Below are 19,070 nucleotides of genomic sequence, written 5' to 3' on the forward strand. Positions count from 1 at the left end.
TTTAATCTGGTTTTAAAGTAACTCCCTTTCCTGACACATTGCTGCATTTCATGAAGGTGTTTATTCAGTGGATAGTCAACCGAGGGGGAGTGTCCAGCCCTCTACTCTGAACATAAAAGCGCCTGCCAACAGTACAGACGCCAAAGTCAGCCTTTTTATACGCCCGACTCTGTGCAATCCTCGAGATGGCGATCACTCGGACCAAGGCTTGTTGCGGTGTGTTTTTAATTCTGCTCATTGTGACTGTGGCCGTTGCTTTGATCGCCACTTTGGTTGTGAAGTCCAGACGCTTACCCAAAGACAGGGATTGCTTCAGGTATGTTGCTGTGGCTGCCGACTCGGAGGTCTGTTCAGAAATCGGCAGGCAAGTGTGTAAAGTAGAATGTATCTGTCCGATAATATGTTCCACTGCACAACACCGTGGTGCTGTATTCATGCAGTACATCTGGTCAAGCGCTACACTACCAGACCCACTTTGGAACGAACCTTGAAAGACTTTTAGTGATCCGAGTGTATGCTTTCTTACCCCCTTGTCCTGTCCCGCATACTGGTTCAAACATGCGCAATCCTTCAGGGATCTTTACAGGAAATAATGGTCCTGTGTTTGTTTTAAGAATTTATTGATGAAGCTAATTATTAGCTTGCAAGTTAGTCTGTGCAAAAACAGAAGGTGTCGGCAAATGTAATTGTTATTTAAAGTGGAGGATTAGAAACTATAACATATAGTATTATAACGATCTCGCTCTGAAGCATAGCGCCGATACCGCTGTACAAAAGAGTCGGCTGTCTTGCAGGAGCGTATGTCGGGCTTATGTCTTCAAAGATTGTCATCTACCAGTCCTGACCCCCTACCCCCGTGCACGCTACAGTATGTTTGCACCGCTAATAAGAGACATGCTAGTTTTCCTTTGCATGTGTCACATTAAAAAGATATTGCTACTGCAATGTGGATTTTTTGAGGAAGGTTCTGATTTTTATCACTACTTGGAGCATTTTACTGTACTGGTATTTGTAGGGTCAGAGTCCTGGGAGATCTCTCATCTGAAAGCTTCAGTTCATTAAGAAGATATTCACATGTGCTAAGAATTTATACAACAACAAGAAAAATCAATGAAGATATTTGAGCTTGCTGTAGTGGTTTCTAGTCTGAGGTGTTTGTAGCGTTTTCCTACCCAAAAGTTGATTTTGAAAAAAGTTAGTAATACCGGGCTCTATTCACCTAGCTTTAATGCCATTTAAAAAACGGTGTTGAAATAAACTGTAACGATCACTCTGCACAACTGAGAAGCAGTTGCACTGTCCTCCCTAAGGAGATACTACTGGCCCTATTCCTATAATTAAATAAGTCAGCAAGAGTGACAGACAGCAAAAGCAGGGACGTCAGAGGTGTCAATTTCACGAACAATCGGTTTATTATTGTGAACAATAATGTCAACAAATGAAAAAATGAACAAATGAATGAAATGAATAATGATAAGAAAGGAATTCAAATAATTGCAGGTATCAGGTAAGAAATAAGATGGTACAGATAAGTATGTAGGGACAAACAGAAGGCTAAACAGATTCACCAAATAGAAATTAATGTAGTGTCCGGAGGGTCTCCAATAAACCCACACTCACAAACACAACACACACAGATAAAGACCAAGGATAAATAAATAGATACAGATGAAAAACAGTGGCTTGTGGAAACAATTACATGTAACAGTCTCTATGGCAATGGTGGGAAAATGATAGGTAGGCCCAACAAGTCCAGTAATAGCAGGGTAATTGAAATCCATACAAAGTAACAAAATAACAAATACAGGAAACAAAGTATCAAATTAAAGTAGAAAAAATCCAAACAAAAAAGAAATGATCTCACCCACAAATAAGGCAGTCCAGCAAAGTGTCCCGAAATGATGGTGATTGTAGAAGGTTGAAAACATTGAGTATGTTGAAATTGTTGAGACTGTCCAGTAGCGTTGAGTTGAATGGTGAACAGTTGTTTGGAAAAAAATCAGGACGATCAGGAAAAAATGGAGGCTGTCACACATAAAACAACAAACACTAAACAGACCTAGAAAAACAGCTAAACTTAAACAAGTAACAGTGAAAACAAAAAGAGGAGTTTAGACAAAGTGCAGTAACAAAAGAAAATAAACAGATGCACTGGAATTATCTAAGGATGGTAATGGATTCACTGAAATTTAAGTAAAGAAAATGCTGTAATTTAATGGATTCCTCTGAGAAGAGGAGTCTTCCTCAGGCCTGATTAGCCAGCTTTAATACAAGTGCTGGCTACTAAGGAGCTCTGAGATTGGAGGGGTGGAAATCTGAATGAGCCAATGGGGAGAGAGGATGAACAGAGGGTGGTTGCAAGGAACTATGGGAAATGAAGTTTAAACCTGGCCAGGCTACTGACCCTAATTAAAGTGACAGGTGGGTGAGACTTACACCCACATTATGTAGCATGGGAATTGCTACAAAACCACGTGCCAAAGCTTTATGAATAGAGGCATTGTATGCATTTGAACAGCATGCTGTATTGACTCAGTGACGTATTTAAAAGTGCTACTGTGCTTCTGTTGCGCCTGATGAAACGAACTGAGCACAGGTCTACATTACAAAGACCACATTCTTTGCTATCGTTCTCTTGTTTAGTATAGTAAGCAATCCACTTGCCTCCATGTGCATTTAAAAAAATGCTACATGAACACGATTAGTATAATCCCAAATCCGCTCTTCCCTAGTCTACAGTGACCTTCCGTGCCGTGTATCCTGGCGCTGTCTTCATGTAACACTATTCTGCGTAGTGCTCGTAAACTGTGCTTAGCGATTCCAGCTGTAACATGTTACAGGCCTATGTGGGGATGCTGGTGACGGCTGTATAGTTGCCAGTAAAACTTTATTTACACTGAAAAGCCACACTGCACCTCTTTGCAGTTAACAAAATGTGTGTGTATATATATATATATATATATATATATATATATATATACACAAAGAAAATACCAGGTAAGTTCAGTTAATGAATGGGGTGCAGATGGGTTAAGAAGTCCTGTGCACGAGCCATGTGTTTTTTTAAAACCCTTTTGAAACCTCTCCAAGCACGACATGGAAACCGACTTGCTGCTGAATGATTTAAGTAGCCGACAGGAAGACTTCACTGCACAAAGAAAAAATGTGTTGATGCTGTAAGATGAACGATTGTTCAGTTAAACCATTACCACTCAGAGCCCATTGGCAGAGTCGTTGTTATGTAGGCTCCTTTTCTTTATATATACCCACTGCGTGGCATAGATTTTTTTTTATATATATTAGACTTTTTTTTTTTTTTTAACTTTTTTGTGTACAAAACAACCAGACCAAATCGCTTCATACACATTTATTTTCTTTCCCAAATGGTTCGAGTAGTGCAGTTTCCTTAATGTCAGTAGTAAACGTATTCAGCATGACTAGCTGCAAGTTTACATATTATTTTTTTTTATCTATCCCGCCATTCCTGCTGCAGCCAGTCTGTGGATCACGATAAGCATGTGAAACTGAGACCCGTGATAAGGGTTTGAAAGTACAGTAAAAGCGATACAAACTTTCAGTGTCTTTCCTTATTTACCTTGGGCAGAAAAGTTTGGTTGGTTTTTATAGCACTATTTATTTTAATAGATGGGACATAGCTTTTTTCCCTCCATTGTACCGGTTAAAGTGCAACCACACAGTAGGTTAAAACTGAAGTGGGTGAAATTTATTCTTGCAGTAAGACACACAGACATATACTTGCTTCAAAACCCTTGGGGCTCGCAAAATGCAACGACGTCAAACTACGTAAAATGCAATTCTGGGAGAACTCGTATCTGTGTGCTATCAAAGATCTTCTTTATATATTTATATACATATTTGGTGCAATGAAGAGTGATCTGCAATGAGCCGTCTTTTGCAGTGACATGCTGTATGTGGGAGGTTCGGCAGTAGATGGCGCCATTGCAGCACTGCTGTGCACCTCGTTGATGAATCCGCAGAGCATGGTGGAGGAGTGATTTTCACAGTTTACAACGCCAACGGTAAGTCGACGTACTTGATTTACAATGTTTTATTATATTGTAATTAAGAAAGTAGGGATAATGAAAGGGGGCGGGCTTGCAACCTTATGCAACAGAGAGACTAGTCTCCTGTCTGGAGATGAACAGCCCTGTCAGGTCTGACTCCCTTGGAAAGGAAAGTGTGGCTAAATGACCTCCTTGTGGTTTGCATTTGAATAGGATTGTACTGCAGTGGTTTAGAATGCATTAGTAGTGTGTGTTTTTTTAATGCTAACTTCACTGTACATAGATGATGTAATAGAGTAGTGTTTGCATCCACAGAAGTGAGTATCAGGTTGATATATAATGTATCGGCATGTCAGTTCGGCAGTTTACTAGTTAATGAGCGTGGTTAATGATGATGCAAGCATCCACAACACGAGAGAATCATAACAGGATAGGATATTAAACATGTAACAGATGACGTATTGGAAAGAGATAGATACAGAATCTTTTACAGTTCCCTGTTCTGCATTTCAGGTACAGTTAAAATCATAAATGCACGAGAAACTGTCCAGAGAAACGTCAAACCCGACCTGTTGGGAGAATGTCCAAAGACCTTTCAGTTGATGCCAGGTACAGTAACTGTCCAATCTGATTAGAAGCATCTTTTTTATGACAATACATGGCTGTGCACTAGATGGTGCTGCAGCTTCACTCTATATAACACATCTCTATGGCATTAAAACCGGTTCCCTTAACACAGACTTGTTAGAATGTAACATTCCCTGGTTTTGTTACTGCAGCACCTTTGATCCTCTGTTTGTCCCACGGCAGGCTCCAAGTGGATGGGTGTGCCAGGAGAGATCCGAGGCTACGCAGAGGCACACAGGCTGTATGGCAAGTTACCCTGGAGAATTCTGTTTCAACCTGCCATCGAGCTGGCAAGACAAGGCTTCCCCATCCCTGTAACACTGGGCTTGTACCTCAGATATGTTTCAAGAAGTATTACAAATTCATCACTATGGTAAGGATGTCGACCATGCAAGCCTCTTGCATCAGGACATCTGAGGCTTGGTGGTCCAGTGGTTAGAGAAAAGGGCTTGTTACCAGGAGGTTCCCGGTTCAAATCCCGGCTCAGCCACTGTGTGTGACCCTGAGCAAGTCACTTAACCTCCTTCTGCAGCAGTTGCGATGCATAGTTACTTACAGATATTGGCATATCCAGACAACGTAATCAAGAAAAGTCACACACTCAGTTTACTGAAAGTTTAACGAATCTGAGTGTGTGTGTGTGTATATATATATATATATATATATATACACACACCCTGATTCATTATATACTCTGCGAAGGATATATATAGGCACGCCTTCGCTTTATTAAATGATCAGGCAGCTACAGACAAAATCTGATCCTAGCCCATAGACAGTCTGGTCGGTCCATTGTCTGTACAAACTAACAGCATCAATTTTATATAGAAAAATAGCTACAAGTGTGTCTTATGAGTCTTCTAGTGCTCACCACTACGTCCTAAAGCAAAAGATGGATGAGCTTTTCAGTCTGTATCTACAAACTTTAAAACCGATACTAATCTGTTCTCTTCTCCGTTTTATAGTGATTTTCTTTCGCTTCGTGCGTCAATAAGGCTTAATTAAACTTAAAACATCTGGCTTTTTAGTCAGCCCTTATTGCTAAAATTTAATAATCTAGTTGTACTGTTACTCTTCTAAGGTTAATAGTATATGATCTCATGCTCCCTGCTTTTCTAATCCTTCAAATATGTGAGGTGATTAAAACTAATAATACATGCTTTGTGTACTGCACGGTTCTTCTCATTGGTTTACATGAGCGTTTATGAAGAGAGCTGATTTTTGATATACAACACCTGCTCTGTCAGTTACTCTGGCTTCGGTCTAAAATATATTTCCTTTCTCGGCTAAAAAAATGTAGAACTGTAGAGTCCTTTGCAATTTACAGATAATCGGAGAGGCCCTACTTTTTTAAGCTGAGATCTCCACCAACACCACATGCTGCAGTGCCCGTCCTCTTCTGTGTTAGCACTTAAAATGTTTTCCATACTAAAAGTATAGCAAAGTGTAATAAAGCACAGTGAAAGCATGGCAACGCATAGGTAAGCATTGTAAAGAAAAGCGAGGTATGGTAAAGCATATTAATAAACATGGTAAACTATACATAGTGTAGCCATGGGGGAAAAGCTAAGTAAAAACTGCACAATTACCATGGTAAACTGTTATAAGGGAGTGGGCATGTTGGTAGTCTTTTGAGTAGAATATGTCTTTGAATGTTCTTGCTAATCCGGTACTTTGTTTTGTGCAGTGCGGTGTTCTGTGATGACAAAGGGGAAGTCTTAAAGGAAGGTCAGATAGTTCGGTACCCCAAGCTGGCCGACACGCTGGAACTCATTGCTGATCACGGGCCCGATGCTTTCTACAAGGGACCGCTAGTAGAGGCAATGGTGCAAGACACAAAGAGCCAAGGTAACTCAGGACTGTATAGTACAGACAATGAGGAAAGCAGTGCACCACACAGGAGGTCCTAGTCACTGAGCTAAACAACGTTCTTGCCCACGTTTCATTTGGGTTTTTTTTTTTTTGTTTGTTCGTTTCTTTCAGTTTTTCATTGCATTCTTGAAATGTATTTTCCAGAAGTTCCTCATGGCTCACAGCAATATTCTCTACTGAAGATCCATTGAAACATGCTTCTGGGTCCCTCCTGATTGTTAGTCTCACCTTGCTTACCTGCAGACAGCTGCATTGTGTCTGAGGTCATTGCTGCGGCTGACGTGTTGTTTTTCATTACATGGAAACAGGCACAGGTGTTGAAGATCAGACTATAATCAGATTAGTCTCACTTGCTTACCTTTAATCTGATTCAAAATTCCCTTGTGACGAACTACAGTGGAATAGCGAGTGAATATTGTTATGAACTATGCTGGGTTCAAACTGATCCAGTGACGAGATCATTATTTCATTCTGCACAACGATTATTCGAGACACTTCATGTCAAGTGTAACCAAAGTAACATCAATAAAAATGTTTTGACGACTAATTCTGTGCATTTTACAATAAAAAATCCAGTTGCTGTCCCTTTGTAATGTGCAGCATGTGTTTTTCTCCTTGTTTCTGTACACTTCAGGTGGAACTCTGACTGCTGAAGACTTTGAAAACTTCAAAGCCAAAATCCAAGATCCCCTGCAAGTTGAGACGGGTGGTTATTTAATATACATGTGTGATAGAGAGAGAAAGGATCGATGCTGTAAATCTCCCTCCCGATTAGAAAGGGCGCTGTGTAAGGGGGAAGGTACGCTGCCTCCTAGATCTGCCACCTCGGTGGTAGGTGGAAACCGGAAGGTGACCATATTAGGAGGGGCGCGTAGCTGCAAGTACTCCGGACGATTCCAGTGCAGTAGGCTGCGGGGCAGCCCTCTATTGGAGAAACCAGGCAACGCTTTGACTGGAGGGAGGAGTTTGCTGGGTACAAAGGGGAAGCAGCTACGTCAAAACCTCCCCTTGCGCTGAGTTAAAAAGCGATCGGCCGGAGCCGGTGTTTGTTTTTTGTGATTACGTGTTTTGTGTTTGTGTGTCAACAGAGGAGCAGGAGGACGGGAGGCTGTAGCCAGCGAGCCAGCACTTACCCCAGAGCACGCCCCTCATCGCACAGCACTTCACAGCACAGCGCACGCACCACAAACCCTGGAAAAGAAGAGCACATTTTCGTGCACGGAGGACTGTGGTTATTGGAGTGTGTTTTTGTGCTGGATGTTGCTGAGTTTTGCCCCATTACCATCGCTGGTACTGGGGCTTATTATTTATTATTATTATTATTATTATTATTATTATTATTATTATTATTATTATTATTATTTATTTTTCCAAGTGGATTTATTTTATGATCTTTTTGTTTGTTAATTATTAAAACCTTTTTGTTTTTGGGAGAATTCAGTCTGGACATTCACTTTCTACAGCACCACACCATTCACCGTGTCACAACATGCCACCCCCGCCAGCAGGGGGCGCCGTTCTCAGCTTCATACTCAAAGTCGTGGAAGGTACTGTGGATGAATACCTGCTAGCATTTGGGAAGATCAGTAATAGAATGGACCTGTTTTTAAACGGCACACACAAGTTTAATATTAGTCACTCCAGTGCAGTATATGTTCCAATTTTTTCTAAGTGACTGTTAGACCCTCTGGATTTGTATTTAAGGGTGCATGTTTATGCTATTTTTTTTCTATTGGAATATAAGATGTAATGAATCTCCTCCTAGCAGCTGATGAGTTAATAATACTGACATCAGCATAAGGTCTGTACTTGCCTGTCATCTATAGAGCTTGTTCTTCAGTTGAATGGTTAGGCGTTTGTCTTTGAAACATAGTTTGTGGTTCACTTCCAGCCCTTGCCTCTTCATTCAATTAAATGCACTGAGATGCCAATTCATTACAAAGACCAGACATTTTTTTTGCTGCCTGTCATGGTACTTTCTATAGCAACCTGTTCACATCAGCATAGAAATTAATTTGTTAAAACGGAGGTGTTTCAACAGTTGCCCCCGTGTCACATGTGTGAGGATGCGTTTTTGCACATGTATTGTTTGAAACCCTGCTTCCCAAGGAGCTGCTCAGAAATGCGCTGCGTCTCTTTTGTTTCCTTGCCTCTCCTCCAGGGTTCGGATTAACTCCCGACTCTCTGAAGGGAGCGAATAGAACCCTTACCTACCACCGCATCATCGAGGCTCTCAAATTTGGAAATGGCCAGAAGAGAAATCCCAGCATGAGTGCTGAAGAAGTCAGTAACTGATCAAATATCTGCAGTTACAAGCTTCAAATCTTTGGGATTTGTTTTTATTTGTGTTGTACTCTTAAGGAAAACCGAGAATAACTCATTTCATCATTTCCGTGTCTAAACTGATATTGTATTAATGACTTCACTGGTCTGCTGAGTTACTTTCCCTATATGGCGAAAGTGATCTGCCGTTTTCCCTGTACACTGTACTGGTCTGCAATGTTAAGAGCTCTTTGACTGATTTCTCATTTGTTTTGTAAAGGTCCAAAACTTGATATCTGAAGGTTTTGCCAATCGTATTAGAAAACTGATCCACGACGACCGCACCCACCCTCTCCAGTATTACTCTCGTTCCCCTGGCAGAGACTCTGTGGGCACTACCCACGTGTCTGTCCTCGCGGAGGATGGGAGTGCCGTCTCTGTCACCAGCACCATCAACCACATGTAAGCATCACAAGGTTTGCTGGGAGTGTTTCAGCTCCTCCCCCAGTTTGGAACGCCCTATCGGAATGCACATCACTGCAACCTTCTTACGAATCACGAGTGCTGTAGGTCAACGGGCGACCACACGTCATCCAATGAACCTGAGCACAGGAGAAAGGGCCTCTATATCTGGACCTGTCAGTAGAGGGGGCTGTATTATTATTATTATTATTATTATTTATTTCTTAGCAGACGCCCTTATCCAGGGCGACTTACAATCATAAGCAAATACATTTCAAGTGTTACAATACAAGTAATACAGTCAAGATTAGGTTACAGGATGGAAGCGAGCATCTCAGCCACTATGCAAAAGAGCCGGGCTCGTCTGCATTCGTGTATTTAGAGCTTGTAACCTCATCTCACCAGCAGGGGGCAGACTCTGTAACGGCAGTGCATCACACAGCAATGCCTGTTAGACTGGCACAAGTGGGATTCGAACCACTGTTGGTTCACCCTCCACTCTAAACGTTGGACCCATAGTTAATTTCACAATGGTGGAAGTTATTGATCCAAGAAATCGTGAATAAATTTGTGTAAATGTAATAAGGGAACTTTAGCGAAACGTGTACTGCACTGTGTCCTCAAAGTGCCACATCTTATTTTTCTAGCTTTGGCTCAATGGTGTATTCTCCAAAGACGGGTGTGATTTTCAATAACGAGCTTGCTGACTTCTGTGGGAAAGAAACAAGCATTTTGCCAGGTAAGCTTTTTATTTTCTTCTTTTTTGAATCTTTTTTTTTATTTATTTGAGAGAGTTATCCTGCTGTACAGTAAACTAGTATCAAACTGAAGATTTGATATAACCCATGGGTGACCAGAGCTACTGACAATCATTTAAAAAAAAAAAAAAAAAATGTATGATTGTTGGTAGTGTACAGCAGGAGGCTAGTAATTCCATTGAGCCCAGGTGTGTTTGTCCTGTTGGTGTTCACTGCTATTTACTAGCTCTTGGTTCTTCTTATTTCAATGTGTTTGTCCTGATGCATGGTGTTTTATTTTCAGGAGAACAGCCTCCTTCATCGGTAGCTCCCCTTGTGTTTGTCAACAAGAGCAGAAACTCCATGCTGGTGATCGGTGGGTCTGGAGGGAGTAAGATAACCAGCAGCACTGCTCAGGTCAGCTACAGCACACGATGGTTTGTGTTCGCTCGTATCCACGTGTTGTTCTCTGCTCTATATAACTACTCTTGCTTATTGAAAGCTGTGTGGAGCTCCTGTCACAGAATAACTGGAATGTGTCGTATAATCAAACCCATCTCCTGTTTCTGAACTTTATCCCAGGTTATCATGAATCATCTCTGGCTGGGCTATGATTTGAAAGACGCAATAGGTGCTCCAGTGTTGTATGTGACCCCGACGAACGAAGTGCAGTTTGAGAAGAACTTCAGCACGTTACTCTCACAATGTGTCTTTTTTTTGTGTCTCAAAAAGCAGATTCCACACAGCAAACTAATGAGTTTTAAATGCTCAGGGGGTGAGGGGAGACATTCAATTCAGTCGTTGTTTCTGAAGACCAATACAGTTTGATAGTCATGACATTTTTCTAGACAGTTGTTGGTTTCTTTAATTACAGGGTAACACACACTGTAATAACACAGTAGTTACACACATGGTTCTGTTACAATACAGCAGGAAGGTTAATTACAAAATGAAATGCTGGCAGGACTGTGGAAAGTTGCTGGCATCTTTTGTATTTCCACATGTGATTCTGTGTCTACCATGTATGTCTTGCAATTTGCAATTAGTATTTTTTTCTGAATGAAAAAAACACTAATTAAACATCTAAAAGGAATAAGAAACAACTCAAAATCCAGGTCCCTGAAATAAAATCTAGTTTGGTTACTTTATTGGATGTGTTTCTTGTTCCTGAAAAAAATAAGTGCTGATGACAAAATGGATTAAATAGCTCTGAGATTTAATATGTTTTTTTTTTTAGACTGTGAAAGAGGAGCTGAGAGCGATGGGCCACACGGTGACAGAAAGCGCTCACTTTTTCAATGTGGTGAATGCCGTATCAAAGCAAGGGGGGTGCATCGCTGCAGTGTCAGATGCCAGAAAGAAGGGTGTTGCAGCTGGATATTAACAAGCTGATACCTGCCTGGCTCCATAGACCAGGCTGCTCCTGGAAAACCAAGGCCACACTGCATGTGGTTTTGCAAAGAAGGTGTGAGGAGTCTATGTGGCACACTGCCTTGGTGATTAGCCTTCTTGCCCTGGAGGCCTGAGCTCATTGGACAGTCAACATCACAAAACCATCAACCAAGTTGGAATAATTACCATCTGGCAAGGAAATGGCACAGCTCCTGCTGTCCTTTACATCCTTGAGTCATTCATGAGCGCCAACAACGTGAATTCAGCACGTGTTCTATTATAGGATCCATTTGGATCAGACCCAAAATGTGAAATGTGTACATACTGTACAGTACATTGGCCCATATGCCAATACAGGCTGGCTGTTATCAAGACCAGTGTATTCTAGAGTTTAAATGCTAAGATACTTTTAATTTGACATATATTGTGGAGAACTGGGGAATATCTGGTAACAGACCTACACAGTCCCATGTACACACTGTACTGTGCTGTGGATGTGTCATGTGTGCTGTTGTGTTGCTATATCGTTGTCGCCTGTATAGTTTCTTGCAATGCAGCTTGTGAAAGGTGTGTCTACATATGATTTTGTGAGCATCCTGTTCTGTATCTACTGTAGTACGGTATTGACTGAAATATACTGTGCCACTCAATGTTAACCTTTCCTTTTTGGGGTATTGCCTCTGAAACCCGCAGATAACTGCAACAGCAGACTCGACCCACAGGCAAAGGGACAAGTACATTGGGACAACCCATTCCCCGGGTATCCCATGCTAAAGAGGCAGAAGGATCTCGGGCAGTCTGTTAGGATGTGTATCTCGTACAGTTCATTACATGTTGCCGCTCATCCTCTCTACCTTCCATCGCTTTGATCTGGGATTGATGCTGCTTGTTTTATATGCTTGTTTAAATGTGGGTTCATGAACAGAGTATAATATCCCATTAGTATATAGAGTAAGTATCCAGTTGTTAGATAAAGGTGAACAGTCCATCTTGAACTGTCAAAGACAGCAAGCTGCAACCCCCTTCCAGCAGTGTTATCGTATCTCGAAGACTTTTATTTTTGCCCCAGACCATCAGCTGCTTTAAAATCAAATTTCTTTGTTTTTTAAAAAAAAAAAAAAAAAAAAAAAAAAAATAGGACCTCTCAAACGCTTGAGTTGCGTTTACTTAGCATTTACAGCCCCTTCAAGTAAACATGTCCGAGTCGAGAGCACTTTCCAAAGACAGACAGTCTGGTGGTGCACTTATTTCCTCTTTAAGAGGGAATGCAACCCTGGCATTACATTGAAAAGAACTTCAGCTCTTTGACAGGGTGACACGTGCAGAGCGTCCCTGAGCTACAGAGTTCCCTCCTCTCACTACATTTGTCTTTTTGTGCTTCACTGTTGACAACTACAATTAAGTTCACATGGACTGATTTAAATATGTAGATTGTAATTTTTATACCTCATTGTTTTTGTACATGTTAAAAGGATTTATTAACTGTATATGTACAAATTAGACGATGAGTCCATATGTTTTATTTTCTTTAATAAACAAAGACTATGTGCATTTATTATTAACAGCCTCACAGTTTCAGTTATGAATTGCTGCACTTGCATTTAGCATGTTTGGTTCTCATAAGGTACTTAGGAATGCTGGCTTGCACTGGAAAATAATCTTCAAAGGCGTGAGTAATGCAAACCCGCAAGTCCTGATCGTTACCAGCAGTGCAAGCCGATTCTGGTAAAGAAATCCCCGTTCTGAGCGTGCCCTGCTGCTGGTCCTTGTCTTGTGATTGAAGCCGCTTCTCAAGGTTCTGCAGCTGAGCGGGTGAGAGGGTCTTCAGTAGCCCGCAGGGTAGCCCCCCTTCCTGTAGTCCGACTCTGCGTGCAGCATACTGCCGTGGCGCACGATGGCTTGCACTATCGATTGGGAGTCGATAGTCTGATTTATCTCGTGGTGCTTCAACTCAAGCCCTTCTTTTATACTCTGAGAACACAATCGCACATGTAAATTAGGACTTGGATACAACCTGCTTCTCACCACTAAACTGTTAAGATGCCTAATCATCTAAACAATGGCAGATCTTAATACCACAACCCTAGCTGATATTGTGCAAACCTCTTTCCCCTGTATTATTGATTGTGTTTAGTGATGCTAATAAAACAGTAACACATTAAAGGTGTCAATATTCAGATCTGCTCTGCTCTGTTTGGATCATTAAAAGAATGTGTTGCCGTTGAGCTCTTTCCTTTTGTGTTTGGTACAAAGAAAGGGTGTCCAGTTTCATTAATATAGTCTCCATACAAAAACACTTTAGGATTATGATATAAACCTTTTACTGTGGTTGAGGTGCAGTGCAGAAAACTGGGTACAAGAACACAATCATGGACAGAAACAAAAGATCATGTGAGATGTTTCAGTGAGTAAGATTGTCAATTGAAATGCTTCTCAACTTTGAACTGCTCAGAAGGACTCAAGCTGATGAAAGGGAAGTAGAAAGTAGAAAGGGTTTGTGAAAAAGAAGCAGCCCACCTTGTCCATGTCCTTTTCCAGCACTGTGATGTTGGACAGGAGATGGATTCGGGGTTCTGTCACAGCCTTTCTCACGTCGTACTCAAAAAACAGCGCATTCAGTATTACCTGCAATAGAAATGCAACTTTAACAAGCTTAACAAAGCCTAATCTCCAATTTATAATGCTATTTACATTTGTGTTTTATATACACGCTACACGTTGTTTACAAGGTGCTAGTTTAAAATTCACAGGACTTAAATAAACTCTTCACCTATCCAGACAGTAGCTGCTGGCTGCAATAGACAATTCAAACAAGCAAATGAATGAACTGCTATGGTTAACTCTACTTACCTTGGAAAATGAACTATGTTCTAGAGTTCAGATTATACGCTGTATAAAAGTTATGTTCCAAGTCTCATGGTAGATAAAGCTAAATTCCTACGGCAGTATTGTAAAACTGGCATACAAGCTCCTTTACTAACTTCTGTATTTCCATCTGTCCTACTAAACAACTTAAAGATGTCACATATGACCTCCTACTGCTGCAAGTAATAGCAGGGGGATGGGTATTTCGCTCAAAGAATTAAATAGTTGAATAATTATATAGCAGAATGATTTTAGGAATTATTTCAGTCTGTGAAAGGTCAAAGAAAAGCAAGCAAGTCTGGTACATAAAGACATAGCAAAGGAATCTAAGAGCACTAATTGGCTCCGGCTGTTTGCTCACCAGTGCCGTTGCCGTGGTGATTTTTGTATCCCCAGATGCACCCACCACCATCTTGACGTCGTTGTTTTTGTCAAACACAATGGACGGACACATGGAGGACAGGGGTCTTTTACCTGACAGTTAAAAAAAAAAACATTGTAATATGATCTTCATTTTCAGAATTGACAAGTACACTTAAAACCGTTTTGTCCACTTGACCTATTGACTTATTGAGAAGATTATTAAAGCATAACTCGATACCTTCAACCTTGCCTTTTCTCTTCTCAGATTTTAGAAGAGGTTGTACACTGGCATTGTTATACCTCAAGCTGGGTTGAAAACCCTGCTGCCGGTGGTACTGCGTTTCCATGTTCCAACCCCAATTGGATGCACCTGATATTTTTCTAGCCCATTTTCAGAGCAGGACAAGTGGAAGTACGACACAACATTGACCAATCACATGACAAGTGGGTGTAAACATTGAATCCACCTCCAGGGTGAACAGGTTTCTCTGTGCTTTAATATTCTTGTACCACTAGTAATAAAAAGCTCCAAACAGATGTGTCCATCCTTTTGGTTTTGTAAACAAAGGAATGTGACCTTAGCCGCACGGCTTGCTGGGAAAGAACCGGCAACATCCGTCAAAAACTGGCATTGCATGGAAACTGAGTCTTATCACTAAACTCAGGGAGACTATCAATGGGGGATCAGGAGCACTATGGGAGAACCCGGATCAGCAATCCGTGCTCACAGAAACAAGGTATTATAATACTCTGACTGCACATCACCTCACCTGGCTGGATGAAGTTGTTGTGTGAAGGAGGCACCCCGTAATCGTTTTCGAAGATGGGTAAACTGAAATCAGCCATCTCGTTGTTAAATAGTATACCAGACGTTCGGGAGCGTACCCTCGACCCAAAGCTATAAAAAAAACAATCCAAAGAAACACAAAAAATAAGATTTTACAAAACATTGTTTTGCTTGTCTTCCTGATTGCCACTTCACTTTACTAATTTTTAAGATAAAAAGAAAAACAAAACTAAAAACTTTTTTATTCAGACGTTTCAAAAGGTTTGGACAGCCTTAAAGTTTCATTAGCTTAACTCAGATTTCATGAATGGATGTGTTTGTAGAATCACAAATATTGTTTACATACAGCTTAACCCCACTCCAAATATAATGTTATGTCTTACAGTGAAAAAATGAAAACTGCTCGTGACTCTTACTAGAAGTTGATGGTGCTCGTAGCTGCCACTGCACTCCCATCTTCAGCTACAACTGAGAGGTGTGAGGTCCCATGGTCATCAGGAAAGTAGAAATCTGGACTGTAATACTGGACAGGGTGGGTCGTGTCGTCTGAGATTTTACTCCTTATATCATCAGCAAAATAATCAGAGGTCATATTGTGTATGAGCTGCCGAAAACAAAAAGAGAAATAAACTGGATCAATTTAAAATGGACAAATCCAAATACAGTTTAACGCGAGAACTCTCAACACTTATTAAAAGAAACGTATACAAATATTGGGACTAGAAGTCATGAAAGGAAAGGCATCGCCCGTATAGTGTGGCAGACGGGCGGACACAATCGACATGTAAAAAAAGAAGGGTAGCAGGCCATTTACATCTGTGATGTTGAGGTAGCGCGGGTCTCCCAGCATTTTTCGCATGGCGTATGCAAACCGGAAGGCTTCCAGGATCCGATGGTATGACAGAATCTTCTTCTCTGTGGTTGACACGCTGTCTTTGGAGAAGTTATATCCTGGGATGAGAAACACAAGGTTTAAACACTTCACTGGCATGGTTTTCAAAAAACTTATGCAAGTCTAATTAAACACTGCTGTGCCTCATGCTTACTGATCAATAACTTCAGTACAATCAAGTTTCAAAACTGCCATTCAAAGCAAGCCCGAGATGCACCAAAAGGTCACCAGTGATCATGTTGCTAATGCTAATAAAGGTGATGGATTCTGTCCATTGTTTAGAAATGGTGTGCTGGTGATGAAAGGACTGCAATGTCACAGGCAGATTTATGGGGAATTCATAAATGGACTCTGGGAGGTACATTTTTGACTGGGGTTTTATGGCCAATTATTGTTCCGTTCACCCATTCATTCTGCAAAGCTTCATTAAGGATGTTGTAAACAGCCAGTTAGGAGGATTAGGGTGTGTGTCTGAGATCTGAGAGCGGCTCAATTAATCATTTCCACAGAGAGAAAGGAAGAGAGAGAGAGATGATGTGCAGAGCTAGCCAGCGCCATTCAAAAAGGATGAATGAAACGGGAAGGATCACAAGCGCAGTACAATTGGAAAGGGGATATTTACCATCCAGTATGTTTAGGATGAGACCAAGTACAGGACCACTGGAGGGGGCGTCTGGGACACGCAATTTATATTCTCCGATATTGATTTGTAGCGCATTCTCTGTCAGTTCAGGAAGATAGCTTCGGAGGTCCTCCAGAGTTATAATCCCACCTGTAACACAGGAAGTACCAGCCTTCAAAACTACAGTATATACACACCTTCTAAATAGGAGGAGTCATTCTGGTCTCTTAATCAATGGTGCATTCTGGGAGTGTTCTGGGCTGTTAAAGAAACATTCTGGAACAGCTTCATGAATATTAGGGGTGTGTCGTACTTGTGCTTTAAACAGGAAGTCTCTTATACATGCTGTACAGAAATCATGCTCCCTGCAGAACAAAGCAAAGGGATGATCTTGCACTCGCTGAAGACTTGAATTAAGAAATAATACATAGCATGTGTCTGCCTGCTTTACCTGCCGCTTGAATGTCCTTGACTATCTGCTGTGCCAGAGATCCATTGTAAAAGGCGTCTGGGCCTTCCTCGGCTATAATTCTGTAGGTTTCTGCTAGCTTAGGAAATGTAATTGTGTCTTTTTCCTTCAGGATTTTTCCCTCTGAGTTACAAAATACTTCACTGAAACAAAAATTAGAAAAATTAGGAACATTGCTAGACCAGGGCTTCTCAAACTCAGTCCTGGGGACCCCCTGTGTCTTCTGTTTTCATTCCAGCTGAGCTCTCAATTACTTACAGACGTGCTCAAATTTGTTGGTACCCTTACAGCTCATTGAAATAATGCTTCATTCCTCCCGAAAAGTGATGAAATTAAAAGCTATTTTATCATGTATACTTGCATGCCTTTGGTATGTCATAGAATAAAGCAAAGAAGCTGTGAAAAGAGATGAATTATTGCTTATTCTACAAAGATACTCTAAAATGGCCTGGACATATTTGTTGGTACCCCTTAGAAAAGATAATAAATAATTGGATTATAGTGATATTTCAAACTAATTAGTTTCTTTACTTAGTATCACACATGTCTCCAATCTTGTAATCAGTCATTCAGCCTATTTAAATGGAGAAAGGTAGTCACTGTGCTGTTTGGTATCATTGTGTGCACCACACTGAACATGGACCAGAGAAAGCAAAGGAGAGAGTTGTCTGAGGAGATCAGAAAGAAAATAATAGACAAGCATGGTAAAGGTAAAGGCTACAAGACCATCTCCAAGCAGCTTGATGTTCCTGTGACAACAGTTGCAAATATTATTAAGAAGTTTAAGGTCCATGGAACTGTAGCCAACCTCCCTGGGCGCGGCCGCAAGAGTAAAATCGACCCCAGAGTGAACAGAAGGATAGTGCGAATGGTAGAAAAAGAACCAAGGATAACTGCCAAAGAGATACAAGCTGAACTCCAAGGTGAAGGTACGTCAGTTTCTGATCGCACCATCCGTCGCTTTTTGAGCGAAAGTGGGCTCCATGGAAGAAGACCCAGGAGGACTCCACTTTTGAAAGAAAAACATAAAAAAGCCAGACTGGATTTTGCTAAAATGCATATTGACAAGCCACAATCCTTCTGGGAGAATGTCCTTTGGACAGATGAGTCAAAACTGGAGCTTTTTGGCAAGTCACATCAGCTGTATGTTCACAGATGAAAAAATGAAGCTTTCAAAGAAAAGAACACCATACCTACAGTGAAACATGGAGGAGGCTCGGTTATGTTTTGGGGCTGCTTTGCTGCGCCTGGCACAGGGTGCCTTGAATCTGTGCAGGGCACAATGAAATCTCAAGACTATCAAGGCATTCTGGAGCGAAACGTATTGCCCAGTGTCAGAAAGCTCTGACTCAGTCGCAGGTCATGGGTCCTCCAACAGGATAATGACCCAAAACACACAGCTAAAAGCACCCAAGAATGGATAAGAACAAAACATTGGACTATTCTGAAGTGGCCTTCTATGAGTCCTGATCTGAATCCTATCGAACATCTATGGAAAGAGCTGAAACATGCAGTCTGGAGAAGGCACCCATCAAACCTGAGACAGATGGAGCAGTTTGCTCAGGAAGAGTGGGCCAAACTACCTGTTAACAGGTGCAGAAGTCTCATTGAGAGCTACAGAAAACGTTTGATTGCAGTGATTGCCTCTAAAGGTTGTGCAACAAAATATTAGGTTAGCGGTCCCATCATTTTTGT

At 41.2% G+C, this 19,070-nt stretch overlaps 2 protein-coding genes across 3 annotated transcripts in view; one reads left to right on the forward strand and one right to left on the reverse strand.

The window, feature by feature from the left end:
* On the forward strand, positions 1-12,905 carry LOC131699175 (glutathione hydrolase 5 proenzyme-like). The gene is given in 14 exon segments (XM_058995625.1): positions 1-384; positions 3,940-3,999; positions 4,002-4,040; positions 4,539-4,634; positions 4,836-5,025; positions 6,340-6,500; positions 7,159-7,535; positions 7,951-8,071; positions 8,686-8,807; positions 9,067-9,248; positions 9,896-9,987; positions 10,290-10,402; positions 10,568-10,677; positions 11,222-12,905. Coding segments are annotated over 14 exon segments (2,010 nt in total). The 5' UTR covers positions 1-185; the 3' UTR covers positions 11,370-12,905.
* The window catches only part of LOC117427104 (glutathione hydrolase 1 proenzyme-like), a 16,936-nt gene continuing 10,758 nt past the window's right edge, over positions 12,893-19,070 (reverse strand). For both annotated transcript variants that reach the window (XM_058994448.1, XM_058994449.1), the window contains 8 exons: positions 17,358-17,518; positions 16,907-17,056; positions 16,207-16,343; positions 15,809-15,996; positions 15,376-15,503; positions 14,604-14,716; positions 13,895-14,002; positions 12,893-13,348 (listed from right to left, as the gene is read on the reverse strand). In XM_058994448.1, the coding sequence (XP_058850431.1) occupies positions 13,202-13,348; positions 13,895-14,002; positions 14,604-14,716; positions 15,376-15,503; positions 15,809-15,996; positions 16,207-16,343; positions 16,907-17,056; positions 17,358-17,518 (1,132 nt within the window). In that variant the 3' untranslated portion in view covers positions 12,893-13,201. The remainder of the gene's footprint in view (positions 13,349-13,894; positions 14,003-14,603; positions 14,717-15,375; positions 15,504-15,808; positions 15,997-16,206; positions 16,344-16,906; positions 17,057-17,357; positions 17,519-19,070) is intronic.

This window comes from Acipenser ruthenus, chromosome 21 (assembly GCF_902713425.1).
Source record: "Acipenser ruthenus chromosome 21, fAciRut3.2 maternal haplotype, whole genome shotgun sequence".
Lineage (NCBI taxonomy): Eukaryota > Metazoa > Chordata > Actinopteri > Acipenseriformes > Acipenseridae > Acipenser > Acipenser ruthenus.